The 14,323-nt window shown below is 40.9% G+C and overlaps 1 protein-coding gene across 2 annotated transcripts in view; it reads left to right on the forward strand.

The window, feature by feature from the left end:
* Positions 1-1,401: 1,401 nt before the first annotated feature.
* Positions 1,402-14,323, forward strand: part of SLC25A26 (solute carrier family 25 member 26) — a 122,567-nt gene continuing 109,645 nt past the window's right edge. For both annotated transcript variants that reach the window (XM_059161458.1, XM_059161459.1), the window contains exon 1: positions 1,402-1,649. In XM_059161458.1, the coding sequence (XP_059017441.1) occupies positions 1,548-1,649 (102 nt within the window). In that variant the 5' untranslated portion in view covers positions 1,402-1,547. The remainder of the gene's footprint in view (positions 1,650-14,323) is intronic.

Consider the following 14,323-nt stretch of genomic DNA (forward strand, 5'->3'; position numbering starts at 1 on the left):
GCCTAGCCAGTGGGAAGTGTGACAGAAGACACCATCTGGGAAGTATGTATCATGTTAAGGAGCTGGAATATCTCCTGTGTGCAGCAGGAGAGTAATTTAAAGCAGGAAGGTGACATTACCATTATCTTTAGACAGTGCTTCCTGTGAACCAGGAATGAAGTTGAGAACGTCTATGCACTACCCCCATGGAATCTGTAATAGTACCAAATGAAGAAGTTACTATCATTATCCCCAATTCACAAGGGAGGAAACTCAATCCTGGAGAAGTTATGCCCAAACCTAGTAGGTGAAGCTCAGAACCCAAAACCCTTAAAGATATGCTTGCTGATCATTTCTAGATCACACACATCTAGATAAGAATAAAGGAAACACAGGACTTTATTTAATAAATATAAAGGCAGGTCCACTCCAAGAGACTTTCACTAAGTACTTAATAAAGAGGGTTTCTAGATCTGCACACTAGTACCGCAGTGAATAAGATAAGCAAATAAGTAATTTTAAAAGTAAATAATATTAAGCACAATTTAACTGCCAGTAAGAATAGAGGATGCTAATTTTTAGTTGGAGTAAAGAAACTTTTAAAGTCTTTTACTGTATCTTTATCTGATAATTAAAAAATTCTTTTTACGTATTTATTTGTTTCACAGATTAAGCCCAAGCAGGGGGAGCTACAGAAGAGGGGAGAAGCAGGCTGCCCGCTGAGCAGGGAGCCCCGGCACCCCTGATCATGACCTGTGTAGAAGGCAGAGGCTTCACCTGCTGATCCAGCCAGGAGCCCCTATTTAATAATCTTCTGATGTTGAGTTTGTTTTATAGAGATTCAGACAAAACCCACACACAGTGAAATAAATCAAACAGAGAGAGTCAATTATCATATGGTTTCACTTATTTGCGGAGCATAACAAAAAGCATGGGGGTTGGGGGAAATTGGAAGGGGAGGTGAATCATGAGAGACTATGGACTCTGAAAAACAATCTGAGGGGTTTGAAGTGGGGGGGGGTGGGTGGGAGGTCGGGGTACCTGGTGGTGGGTATTATAGAGGGCACGGATTGCATGGAGCACTGGGTGTGGTGAGAAAATAATGATACTGTTATGCTAAAAATAAATAAATAAAAACAAAACAAAACAAAAACAAAGAAACCCCACACACCTAAAACCAAGAGGGAAACTCTAAACCACAAGCCTGGACTCCAGAACTCCATCCTGTCCCTCCGGCCCCGCCCTTCACTAAGCCCCGCCTCTTTGGGCTTGACCTTTAGCCTCAGCCAACCTTCAGCCGGGGTCCTCTTTCCAGGATCCCGCCCCGTTTGCTCGCGAGAGTTCTTCGTCTCGTCGAATTGCAAAACAGCTGCAGGAATGGGTGACAGAGAAGACTCGCGAGACTTGGCTGGACCTCATCCCTCCGCGGACTCCGCCCCTCCCTCTCCGCGCTCTTTAGGGCCCAGCGTCCCCGGTTGCACGTGTAGTTGTTGTGGTTCAACCTCCCTCACGTGGCCGCGGATGTGCGCGCGCTACAGGTCCGCCTTCAAGATGGCGGCGCCCACTGAATGGGGTGGCGACCTGCTGAACCTCGACTGATAGCCTGGACTGATTGCCGTGGAGGTGTCTGCGGGGCCATGGACCGGCCCGGGTTCACGGCTTCGCTGGTGGTGAGTGCTGGGCGGCAGGGTGGGCGCTGGGGTGCCAGAGTCTCGCAGTGGAGCCCGTTGTGGCTTCTGTGCCCTACCACTCTCTTCCGGTTTTGCGCGTTGAACCGTCCTGGGGTCACTAGTCATTAGGCAGGTCTGGCAGGGATCGCGGGGTTTCTGGGCCACCGCCAGGCCTTGTGTCACGGTTGTGTCACTCCTACCCGGACGACAGAAGGAGACGCGGGGCAGGCTGCCAGACAGTCTTCCGCAGGATGGCTTACCTAAAGAAAAAAAGAAGAGCGTCAGTTACATGCTGTAACCACACTCTGGAGAACTGGGGGAATATATGTCACAAAACAAAAAGCGCTTACATCGCACAGACTCCTTCTTGTCCAGGACTGTGGTTTTCATTTAGCTTTATCTGTTTTTCACTCTGGGAAAAGGACCTATCTGTTCATCCAATAGATAAGAAATCTGCTTATTTTCTTCCAAGCGTTTTTGTCAAGTAGTAGTGTTTATTTTTTTTTTTAAAGAAAAAACTACAAGAATCAATATGTTTTTCTATCAAAAACAAAATCTAGGAACAAAAATTTCTGTAATATTTTGAAGCCACTGCCATGGCAGGTCCAGTAGGGATAGTGGATACAGCAGTGAATACGGATTCGTCATTGTGGAAGAGTAGGCAAAACCAGTATTTTTTACTTTATTTTTAATTTAATGTATTTATTTGACAGATCACAAGTAGGCAGAGAGGCAGGCAGAGAGAGAGGAGGAGGCAGGCTCCCCGCTGAGCAGAGAGCCCGATGCCGGGATCCATCCCAGGACTTTGGGATCATGACCTGAGCTGAAGGCAGGGGCTTAACCCACTGAGCCACCCAGGTGCCCCCCAAAACAGATTTTTTTTTTTTTTTAAGACAGCTTGAAAAAAAAAAAAACGCTCCCATGGAATAGTGGAAGTTCGGTGGAATTTCTTCATTTAATTATTGAAGGTTTGTTGTTGCAGGTGTTGGAGATAACATGGTCAACAAGCTAGAGGTGCTCACATGGGTCAGGGGGTGGAGCTAGAATAGTAAAGTGACTGTTCCTATAAGTGACATGAAGGCTTGTTTCAGGGTGTTACAGAAGGGTGTGCAGGGGAGTGCCTTAGCCACACTTGTGGGGTGATGGTTATAAATTTAGGTTTGCTGAGACCTGTGTAAACTAGGTTTTAAAGATCCAAAGAAATATGTTAACCACTTTGAGGTTTTCCTCTGTAGCTAGAGAGACAATGGTTGTAGTTTTGACAGTTAACATTATCCTGCCAGGAACTGGGGTAAGCTCTTTGTGTACATCAGTTCTGACAAACAATTAAGTACTATCCTGGTTTTCCAAATGAGGAACTGAGGTACAGAGAGGTTAGGTAACGCCTTCAAAGTCACACAGGTGACATCTGTTTCACATTATCTATGTGTTTTAACTCAGATTCAAATCCAGGTGCCCATAAACACTTCTGGATGCGTTTCTGAGGTCAGCTGCCGTAGCTGTTGCTAAAAACAGGTCGGTGCCAGAGTTAACAAATGAACAGTAGTTTTAGAATTTATTAAAGTACGGTACAAATGCCGAAAAATAATACTTTTTAAAAATTATTGTTACACAACTTAAAACTAGGATCAAAAGGAGATGTTTTTGATGAAGTTAGGTTTCATTCACGCTAAAGAATGATTTTCTTTATTATGTACACAGTTTATCTGCCATGTATTTTGCCCATTGAACACTCTGATAGCCCTTGGAGGTATGGTGGTGAGCAAACCAAACTCATATACTATTTAAGAAATGAACTGAGGGGCGCTCAGTTGGCTCAGTTGGTTAAGTGTCTGACTTCGGCTCATGTCATGATCTTGGCATAGTGGAATGGACCCCCTGTAATCCTCTCTGCTCAGCAGGGAGTCTGCTTGTCCCTCTCCCTCTGCCCCTCTGCCCCTCCCCCCACCTGTGTTTTTTCTCTCTCTCTCAAAATCTTTTTAAAATTTATTTTAAAAAAAGAAATGAACTGCAGTGGGATAGAGTTAGAATAATATTAGAGAACCTGCCTGAGATGAAGTGGCCACAAAAGCCTCTGGGGAGGTGACATTAAATTAAGACATAAGGATAAGAAATCGAGAGACATTTTGTTGAGCAGGATGAAGGAAAACCTCAGGTGGAAAGAATTGAGGATGTTAAAGTGGTGGTTGGGGCCTAGTGGGTAAGGGTAGTGTGGCAGGGGTATATTGTAGAGGTAGAGAAAGTGAGCTGAAGTGATTCTTTGTGGGCCATGGAAAGGATTTTGGATTTTATTTGAAGCAAATGGAAGCCATTAGAAAGTTTTGTTAACAAAGTACTTCAACAGTGGAGTGGAGCTTTTTTTTTTACCCCCCAGGTTTGGAGCATTTTTGAGGTAAGCTGAGTGCTCCCGGAAGGGTTTTGTTTTGCTTGCTTACTCTTTTACTAGTGCCTGGCATTATATGGTTACTCAGCTTTACTTATTTACTTACTTACTTACTGAGTGAATGAATGAAAGGTAGATCTAAATGACTGCTGGTTTTAAAATTCTGATTCCAAGTATTAAATGAGATAATGTCAAACATGCAGGACAGAGCCTGGGAGCACACTCCCTAAAGCTTCAGGAGGTGGTTGGAAGGGTTGTAGAGTAAAGTATGGGAAGAGCCTCCGGGATGTTAGTGTTCATTTAGCATGAGTAGGCTTTCCAAAAAAGACCTCAGAGTACAGAGACTGGTGCATACTTTTAGGAAAGCAGTTCGAAACTAAGTATTAGTAACTTAAAGATGTTCATAACATTTAAGTCAGTGAAGATACTGGAAAGCCACTTAAACATGAAACACAGGAATGGTTAGGTTAACCTTAAAAGATATATTTCATCAACTCTTCAGGGGCCATAAACAACAGTGCTTGTGAAGAGAATGCGCTATAACATGGAAAATACTTAAAAAAGAAAAAAAATCTAACACCGCCCATAGGTACATCTTCATGCTTAATTAAAACTGTAAAAAGACTATTCCCTTCACTAAAAAAGGACTATTGCAATTTCCCAAGATAATACAAAATAATGTTGATAGTAGCATTACTTTTTGCCTTCTAGTTTTTTTTAAATATAAAGAAGTACTTTATATTTTTGAAAATAACCACACCCTGTATTACATCTCTTTTCCTTCTACCTGACTCTTCTCTCCCCTTCAGTACTTAACTGTTTCATTGTCCTTGTAGTTCATGAATTCATCTGGCTTTTTACTTGGATGAAACAAAAAACATCCCGTGGTAGTTACCTCTAACCTGTCCTAGGTTGTAGGGGGAAAAATCTTGGCAAGTGTGGGTGCCGTGTAGTGTAAAGTGCAGGCGGTCTTGCTGGTAGTCTGGGTTGTCAAAACGTGCAAGCAGAAACCATGCAGAGTGGTCTGAATAACTGATGAGAGAGCATATGATTCTTTAATGACCTCTAAAAATTCTTGTCAGTGTTAAATGACAGACTCTTACTGTTGATCAGAAATATGTAGGGAAGTGAAAAAAACAGTAAAGCTAATATTGAGAACATTGTAATTTAAAACATCAGAAACCAATAATCTATTTCTTTGTGAAAAATGTGTCAAAAGTAATTTGACCAGTGCTGGTCTTCTAGTCAGATAGCTTAAAATACAGACAAGCATCTTTTTGATGCTTTGGCAAAGTGTCCTACTGCTTTCGAAGGTTGAATCAACTTCCAGCATTTTATCCTGTGTGCTTTCAACCTTATGAAATCTCTCCAAGAGTTCTTTAATGGGAGGACTTTGCTGGCATCCCTTCCTCTGGGACATCCTCATCCTTTTGGTCATAGCCACTTTCCTCACTTATGTTGATAAGTTGGCCTTCACAAATTTCTTCTGACATGGGTCTGGAGTCTCTCGGAGAGCAGTGTCCATATTCCCATGGCTAACTGTGTCTTCTGTAACTTTATATTAGATTTGACCTTTACTTTCAGTGTTAGCACTTTTCATTTATTTGCTGCACTTTCATCTTTGTTGGCCAGTTTCCTCTTATGATTATCTGTTTTTGGAAAATGTCGCTGTGTTAAGTGTAATTTGAACCATGATGTTGGATGACTTGTGTTACTTGTGGGAATTAAAGTTCATGCATGTTTTTACTGTGTAAAGCAAGGACTGGCTGCTTGACTATTCTTTTTAAGTTGTTTTCTTAGTGAGGTGGTACTGGAAAAGCTTTTTTATACTCTTCATGTAGTAGTGTCCTCTCCCTGGGCCTGACCTTCTGCTGAGAACCATTGGCCGAATGTGGCCTGAGAGGAATGGCACAGGTAATGTTGCCAGGGCTTCTTAAGTGGGGTGAAAAACAAAAAACAAAAAACAAAAACCAGAAGAAAAGAGAAGAATCAAGTATTGGACATACTTTTTTTTTTAATTAAATATTTTATTTATTTATTTGAAAGAGAGAGACCACAAGTAGGCAGAGAGGCAGGCAGAGAGGGAGGAAGGGAAGCAGGCTCCCCGCTGAGCAGAGAGCCCGATGCGGGACTTGATCCCAGGACCCTGAGATCATGACCTGAGCTGAAGGCAGTGGCCTAACCCACGGAGCCACCCAGGCATCACAGTATTGGACATACTTTGAGGGAAGTTTTCGACATTCTTTGCCACATATCTTTCTTTTCTGGAAAGTTCCTTCCTAGTCTTCAATCTGGTATAACGGGAAGTTAGTATCTGATGATGAAGCATTATCTCCAGATCTGTAAGGAATTATGCTCCCACATTTGCTAGGTTGCTTTGTGTGACTTTTTTCTTTATGGCATTTAAGTCAGAGGGAGCAGGTCTTTTTTTTCTTGTTTTTATGTTGAGCAGTCACCTGGACACAAGTATATTGTAACTTTTAATCAGTCAGTGAAGCATCAAGACACCCTCAGAGACCCACCAGTCATCTAGCACCACTGCTGAGAACCAGTGCTGTGATGGAAGCCTTTTTTCTGTGTCTCAAGTACCAGAAGATAAGACTACTTTTCCTTTCTCATTTATCTTTCTCTGTAAGAGGGGTTGCTGGGAAAGTTTTAGTATTTGATAACTGTAAAGGACTTGTTAATGTGCTTTTGTTACCACTTCCCAAACAAATGCTGCATGTCAAAATAAACATTTAATATTGAGAATATCTATGATCCAGCATTTGAATAACATTAATGAAATGTCATAGAGGAGAGATAAAATTTGTACCCGTAGTTTTCCCACCTCTACAAATTAGGTATTTTTATCTGTTCAACGAGACACATTTGTCAGCCCTTGCTCTGGTACTTGGGAAGAGTGCCTCAAAGATATGGTCCCGGGCTTCATGGATTTACAGTCAAATAGGAGGCAGACATTAAAAAGAAAATGAGGGGCACCTGAGTGGTTCAGTCGTTAAGGGTCTGCCTTTGGCTCAGGTCATGATCCCAGGGTTCTGGGATCGAGCCCCACTTCCGGCTGCCTGCTCAGTGGGGAGCCTGCTTCTTCCTCTCCCACTCCCCCTGCTTGTGTTCCCTCTTTCGTTGTGTCTCTCTCTGTCAAATAAATAAATAAAATCTTAAAAAAAAAAAAAAAACACAAATTAGCTATGCAGTGGCAAGGAATGGTTAAAAAGTAACCATTTCCTGAGCTTTTTAACATGTGCCTCTGCAGGTTTTTCATAGCCCAAGTCATGTAGTTACAATTTTGTATTCTGCTCCTAAAAAATAAACTCATAAATTCAAACCTAATGGTCACAAAGTTGAACATAAATATTCCTCAGATTTTAAAGTTGGGGCTGACTTGTTCCTGCCATGCATTGCATGATTTCACTTTGTGTGGAGTGTGTCCATGCGCGATTCTTGTTCAGAGAGCAGAGTTGGAGGATACATTGCAATTCATTATTACTAATGAAAGACTTGAATTTATGTGTTCTATAAATATGTATGAGATTTAATATATGAACATAATCTTCAGTCTCTGTTAAGCCTTTTTTTTCTTTGAAGATTTTATTTATTTGAGAGATAGAGCAAGCACAAGCATGGGAGAGGCAGAGCGAGAGAGAAAGGGAGGAGCGACTCTCAGCTGAGCAGGGAGCCTGATATGGGACTTGATCCCAGGACTGAAGGATCATGACCTGAGTCGGAGGCAGACGCCCAATGGACTGAGCCACCCAGGCACTCTCTATTAATCCTTTTTGATGGGTTTTAATATTGTCATGTCAGAAATACTGCATCAGGAAACATTGAATGATATTTATAGTAACATATTAAAAATAATAACTCATGTTTATTGATAAATGATGAAGGCTGGCATTTTGCAGTGTTTACAGACATTTCCAGCTTTTTATTACAAACAGTAAACATATAACAGGCTCACTCTTAATTTCACATAATCTCAGTTGTGAAAAACTCTACAAAGTATAGGTACTTTTATTTTCCCATTTGAGGCATGAAGAAGTCTAGACTTAGGGTGAAAGAGCTTTCCTAAGGAGACTCAGTTGAGACTGGCTGAAGCCACGTCTGTCTGTCTGATGTCAAAGCTGTGTTCTTAGCAGTTAATCTGAAAGAATTTCTGGAGAAATGGAAAGGATACTCAAGTCAAATTCTAGAACCATTACTGTGTTCTCGAGAAAAGCCTTACTAAAAATAGTGAGCTGACACAGCCTTTTCCATCAGGAGATGCGGGTGCACAGACCACCAAGCTGTCAGTGTCAGTGTGGAATGGTAAGTAGCAGACCGCACTGGCTTGCAGTGGTCGCAAGTGCTCTGGCAAACCACAACAGGGACAATTAAAGAGTGATGGCCCGTTTTAATCTTATTATGAAGGGTTTTCTTGTCATCTCACATTTCCATTTGATTCAAAGCAGCAAACAGGTGCAGAAGCCCTGCTGCTTAGGAGGTTCCGGGTTAGATATTTAGGAGAACAAAGGTGACTGACACGGGTTCTGTTCTGAAGGATCTCCATGTCCGCTCAGACACAGTGGTTAGTAACGAAAGTGAAATATAAACAGAGTTATATGAGGGAGTCAAGGAAGTAGCGTGTAATTCTTTTTTTTTTTTTTTTTTTTAAAGATTTTATTTATTTGAGAGAGAGAGAGTGAGAGAGAGAGAGCATGAGAGGAGAAAGGTCAGCTGGAGAAGTAGCCACCCCGCTGAGCCGGGAGCCTGCTGCGGGACTCGATCCTGGGACTCCAGGATCACAACCTGAGCTGAAGGCAGTAGCCCAATCAGCTGAGCCACCCAGGTGCCCCAAAATGGCAAGCTTTCTTAAGCCTTATTCTTTTTCTTTTTTCCTTTTTAAAAAGACTTTATTTATTTGTCAGAGAGAGAGAGAGAGCACAAGCAAGGGGAGCAGCAGACAGAGTAGTAGACTTCCCGGTGGGCAGGGAGCCCAAGGTGGGACTTGATCCCAAGACCCTGGGATCATGACCCATGCCAAGGGCAGCCGCTTAACTGACTGAGCCACCCAGGCATCCCAAGTAGCATGTAATTCTGACTGAGAGCTTGGGCGATGTGGCATTTGGTCATAGCCTTAACAGTGGACAGGATTTTGGCAGGTGTGTATGTATGTGCATGTATGTACGCAGGTGTGGTGGCAGGAGAGTAGGTCTGCTATGGACAGGAGACAAAGGGCAGAGGAAGGACATTCCACTCTAAGCAGGAGGGCAGAAATGAGAAGATCTAGGACATGTTTGGGAAACAGTCAGGTTGAGTGAGGCTCATGGTCTGTAAGAGGATACAGAATGAAGCTAGATAGGTAGTTTAGGGTCCATGGGTCAAGGTTCTTAGTTACGTCTTATTAAGTGCCTACTATATACCACACGTAGCTAGGGAATTAAGATTTTTTTTTTTTTTAAGAGAGGTATTCATTTGGAAAAACTTTACTTTTCTATGTTTATAATACTCATTACAAAACTGGAACATTACCAAAAATTAGCAAGATAGTAAAAATACTATTCATCCAGAATTTCATGCCATAGAGGTAATGAGTTGTAGTAATTCAGTGTGTATTGCTTCCAGACTCCTAGTTACGCATATATACAAATCAGCACGTAGTACACAGTTCTTTGAAAGGTGAGATGATACAGCATATATTTTATAGCTTATTTGATTGATTTAAAAAGATAACATTTTCTGTGCCAGTGTGTTCAGATTGACCTCATTCTTTTAAGCAATCCATTACTCAGAGGTAACATTATTTATCTAATAAGTTTCCAAGGGTGGACCATTAGGTTATTTCCATTTTTTAAAAATATTTTACTTATTTATTTGACAGTCAGAAATCACAAGTAGGCAGAGAGGCAGGCAGAGAGAGGGGGGAAGCAGGCTCCCTGCTGAGCAGGGAACTTGATTTGGGGCTTGATCCCAGGACCCCGGGATCATGACCTGAGCTGAAGGCAGAGGCTTTAACCCACTGAGCCACTCAGGAGCCCCAGGTTATTTCTATTTTCTAAAAGATTTTATTTATTTATTTGTCAGAGAGAGAATGCATAAGCAGGGGGAGTGGGAGGTAGAGGGAGAAGCAGGTTCCCTACTGAACACAAAGCCCGATGTGGGACTTGATTCCAGGACCCAGAGGTCATGACCGGAGCCAAAGGCAGACACTGAACCAACTGAGCCACCCAGGCATCCCTGTTTCCAGTGTTTTTACTGTTACAGGTAATGCTGTAGTAAACCATCTTGTATATTTATGCACTACTACTGTGGAAGAAATGTTTACAAATAAAATCACAGGATCAAGTCTTTATAATTTAAAATTTTTATTTTGCCAAATTGTCCTTCAGGAGCTTATAAGTATTTATTTACTTGACAGGGAGAGAGACAGCGAAAGAGGGAACACAAGTAGAGGGCGTAGGAGAGACAGTGAGAGAGGGAGCACAAGGAGAGGGAGGAGGAGAGTGGGAATAGGAGAAGCAGGCTTCCCATAGAGCAGGGAGCTGGATATATGACTCCATCCCAGGATTCTGGGATTATGACCTGAGCCGAAGGCAGATGCTTAATGACTAAGCCACTGAAGTGCCCCTAATTTGTTTCCCTTAATAGTGCCTATAACTCCTCTTATTTTTAACTTTTTCTGACTTATTGGGGAAAAGCTTTAGTTTTGTTGATCATTAATGATGGGGAAGCAATATATTCATAATTTTGTTGACTATTTTTATTTTTCTTCTGTGAATTGTATGGTCCTGTTTTTGCCATTTGTTTTTAATTCGGTGTACCTGTTTAAGGTTGATTTGTAGGAACTTCTAACATAGAGATAGTAGCTTTTCATTAGGGTCATTGATTCATTCTTTAAGTAGTTATTGAGTGCCTACTATATACTAGTGCTGGTAACATACTGATTAACAAAACAGGTATGGATCTTACAGTCTGATGGGAGGCACAGACATTGAAGAAATGGTCAGATGCTCAACTGTGAAATTAAAATTGTGATCAGCGCAAGCAAACAAGAGGATCTAAACCTAGACTGGGAGATTAGGGAGCATCTGTACACAGTCCTAGAAATGAGGAAGATCAGATGACTTGGAGGAAAAGAGAGAGCAAGGTGGCAAGAAGGTGCCAAGCAAAAGGCAGTGGCGGTGGAGATGAGCAGTTGATGGGGTCCTGAACTGCAGAACCTTGTAGGCTATACTATGATTTTGTTCTTTATTCTAAGGGCTCTTGGAAAGTTTGGGTGATTTACAGGCTGGAGAGTGACAAGATGAAATTGACATTTGCATTTCAAGAAGCTGATGCTGCTATTAGTGTAGGGGGGCCAGGAACACTGGAAAGGTTGTGAATCTTGCTGGGGAAGAAAGACAAGTATGCCAGGAAGCAGAGGCAGCACTTGTCTCTGAGGCAGAGTCACTAGCGAGCGGCTGCCTTGTGGAGAAGGCCAAGGAGGGAGGTTCCTCAGGGAAGCCATGTCAAGGGTTTGACTGGTTCTTAGCTGTTGTTCAGGCCAGTGTCCTGTGATTTTGCTTAAATTACACAGGTGGTTCGGTTTGGGTCTGTAGTCAAGCAGCAGCGATTTTTTTTTCCCCCTGTTCTTGTGCCAGCCTCCTTTTGAAAAATAAAGGTCTTATAGTATGCAATCTTGAATTTTTTCAACTTCCAGAGTAATTTCAAAGCACTCATTAGATATTTCCACTCTACAGCCTGCTGGCATTTTACATTTCTTAAGCTAGAGGCATATTTTATATCAAGGGCTCAGTAAATTGTTATGTTGTAGTGAGGCTTGCTGGTTATGGAGGTTATGTTATGTATATTTGGATTTTGTCTAGTTCTTAACTACAGTTTTCAGTGTAAGCTACCACAAATCTTGAAACTTATTTTGGTGAGAGAAAGTGTGCATATGCATGCGAGCAGGGAGGGAAGAGAGGGAGAAAGAATCTGAAGCAGATTCCGAGTTCATTCCACAGCCTGATGTGATGAGTCTTGACCCATGACCCATGAGATCATAACCTGAGCCGAAACTGAGAGCCAGACACTTAACCTGATCCACTCAGGCATACCTGCCTGATGACCTTTTTGATAAATGGTCGTAAGTAAAACAAATTTCTTAGACTAAAGAATAAAGGAATTTGATGGAGTTCCTTATATCCAACTGATATAAGGGTTGGGCATTTTGAACATAATTATGGACAAAACAGTATTAATATAAAATTATAAGCACTCCTAAAAGTTTTTGTTTAAATCTTAAATATGTTGCTGTGTGGCTAAATATATCAATTATTTTTTTTTCTTTTTCCTATTCTTCTGGCTTTTTTTTTTTTTTCCGGTCTCATGAATTTAAATGACATTTGAGTTATAGAAGTTTGAAATCTGCAAAAGCAATTAGTAACTTCTGATTCGTGTTTTACTAGATAAACAGATTGAGTCTGGTTATTTTATTCTCTGAAGTAAGAATTCTGATGAAAGAAGGGTTAGAGAATCAATGCATGCAAAGAAGCCAAATAGATTAAAAGACTAATTAACTTATTGATTAAAATTTAGCAGTAGATAGCAAGTATCTCTGAGTCCTTTCCTAAGATTAAAGAGAAAATTACAATGAAATACAGCATGTTTGTTAAGAATCTAGTCGTATTAGACATTCCCAGCAGGATTTTTGTTTTCCTTGTGTTTTGAGAAAATAAAGAGGCAGGTGCAATATTTATTTATGTACTGAATTTAACAAAACCCTTTAAAAATAATTGAGAACAATGTTGGAAAAGGTTGGCTCTTTTTTTTTTTTTTTTTTTTTTACTTTCCTACATTTCTTAGGAACATACTCTTGTGACATAGAAAAGGCCACCTTTATTTCCAGGAAGAAATCCCAGTTTCTTGTCATTCTTTTACTGCCTCTTGTGGTTTTCTTCTGGGACATCTCTGAGTTGTTTTGGTGACATCTCTTTAGGTCATTTGCAGAGTAGATCTTCGTGGTTTTTGAGGCTCTGTCATGTCTCTCAGGCTGATCATACAATACAGCATTAATATTTATGGTAATGTACTTTCCTGTTTCTATTAAAAGAATTTTTATTGATTCACCTCCCCTAGTTCATTACTGGATTTCTCACTGGGGTAATTTCATTTTTGCAGTGAACTCTTACAATGGTTTTATGATGAGTGGAAGTAGAGCAGAGTGTGTTTGCTATGTACTAAGCTTTGTACCACCTGAGCATTTTGTGTAACCAAAGGATGGAAACAACTCATCATTTTGAACTTTGTATGTTTGAATAATGCTGATTTCTCTTTTTCTGTACCTTAGTTTTTTGTTTTGTTTTGTTTTTTAAAGATTTTATTTATTTATTTGACAGACAGAGACACAAGTAGCCAGAGAGGCAGGCAGAGAGAGAGGGGGAAACAGGCTCCCAGGTGAGAAGAGAGCCTGATGCGGGGCTCGGTCCCAGGACCCTGGGATCATGACCTGAGCCGAAGGCAGAGGCTTTAACTCACTGAGCCACCCAGATGCCCCTATACCTTAGTTTTGAATATATAGTTTTAATATATATATTTCTATCTTTTGGATAGGAAATATATTCATGTTCAAAATTCAAAAGATGAGAAAAGCTAATGAGTTCATTTTAAAAGTTACTATGTAGGAGCCATATTGAGAGTCTTTTTCTCTTTGTAATTCTTTCTGCTCATGGCAAACTGGTTTTGATTCACATTTTTAAATGATGCCTTTTAGACTTTGTGTATTGAGCTTTTTATGACACAGTTTTTAAGTTCATATTTTTCTGAAATTTTTTTCCTGAAATTTTTCACTTTGCCTAAGTGATAAGCAGTTTAAAAATATTCTATATAGGCTCTACTGTAGTTTTTAAAATGCAACTTCTTCAAAGCAACGTGATGTCTTTTGGGAGATGACTACTTGGGGCCAGGTTTTTTTTTTAAAGATTTTATTTATGTATTTGACAGAGAGATATGACAAGTAGGCAGAGAAGCAAGCAGACAGAGAGGGGGAAGCAGGCTCCCCGCTGAGCAGAAAGCCCAATGCAGGGCTCGACCCAGGACCCTAAGATCATGACCTGAACCCAGAGGTCATGGCAGAGGCCCAACCCACTGAGCCACCCAGGCACCCCAAGGGGCCACGTTTTAATATGCTCTGGGAACTTGGTTTTTTCCCCACTTTTTTTTTTTTTTTTACTTAATTTAAAAATTATCAAGGAATTTTTAAATATACACAATGGAGTGTGAATACTACAGTAATTCTTAGATGTATGAATCTTAAAATACAGATCTAGTTTTC

The sequence above is a fragment of the Mustela lutreola genome, chromosome 2 (assembly GCF_030435805.1).
Source record: "Mustela lutreola isolate mMusLut2 chromosome 2, mMusLut2.pri, whole genome shotgun sequence".
Lineage (NCBI taxonomy): Eukaryota > Metazoa > Chordata > Mammalia > Carnivora > Mustelidae > Mustela > Mustela lutreola.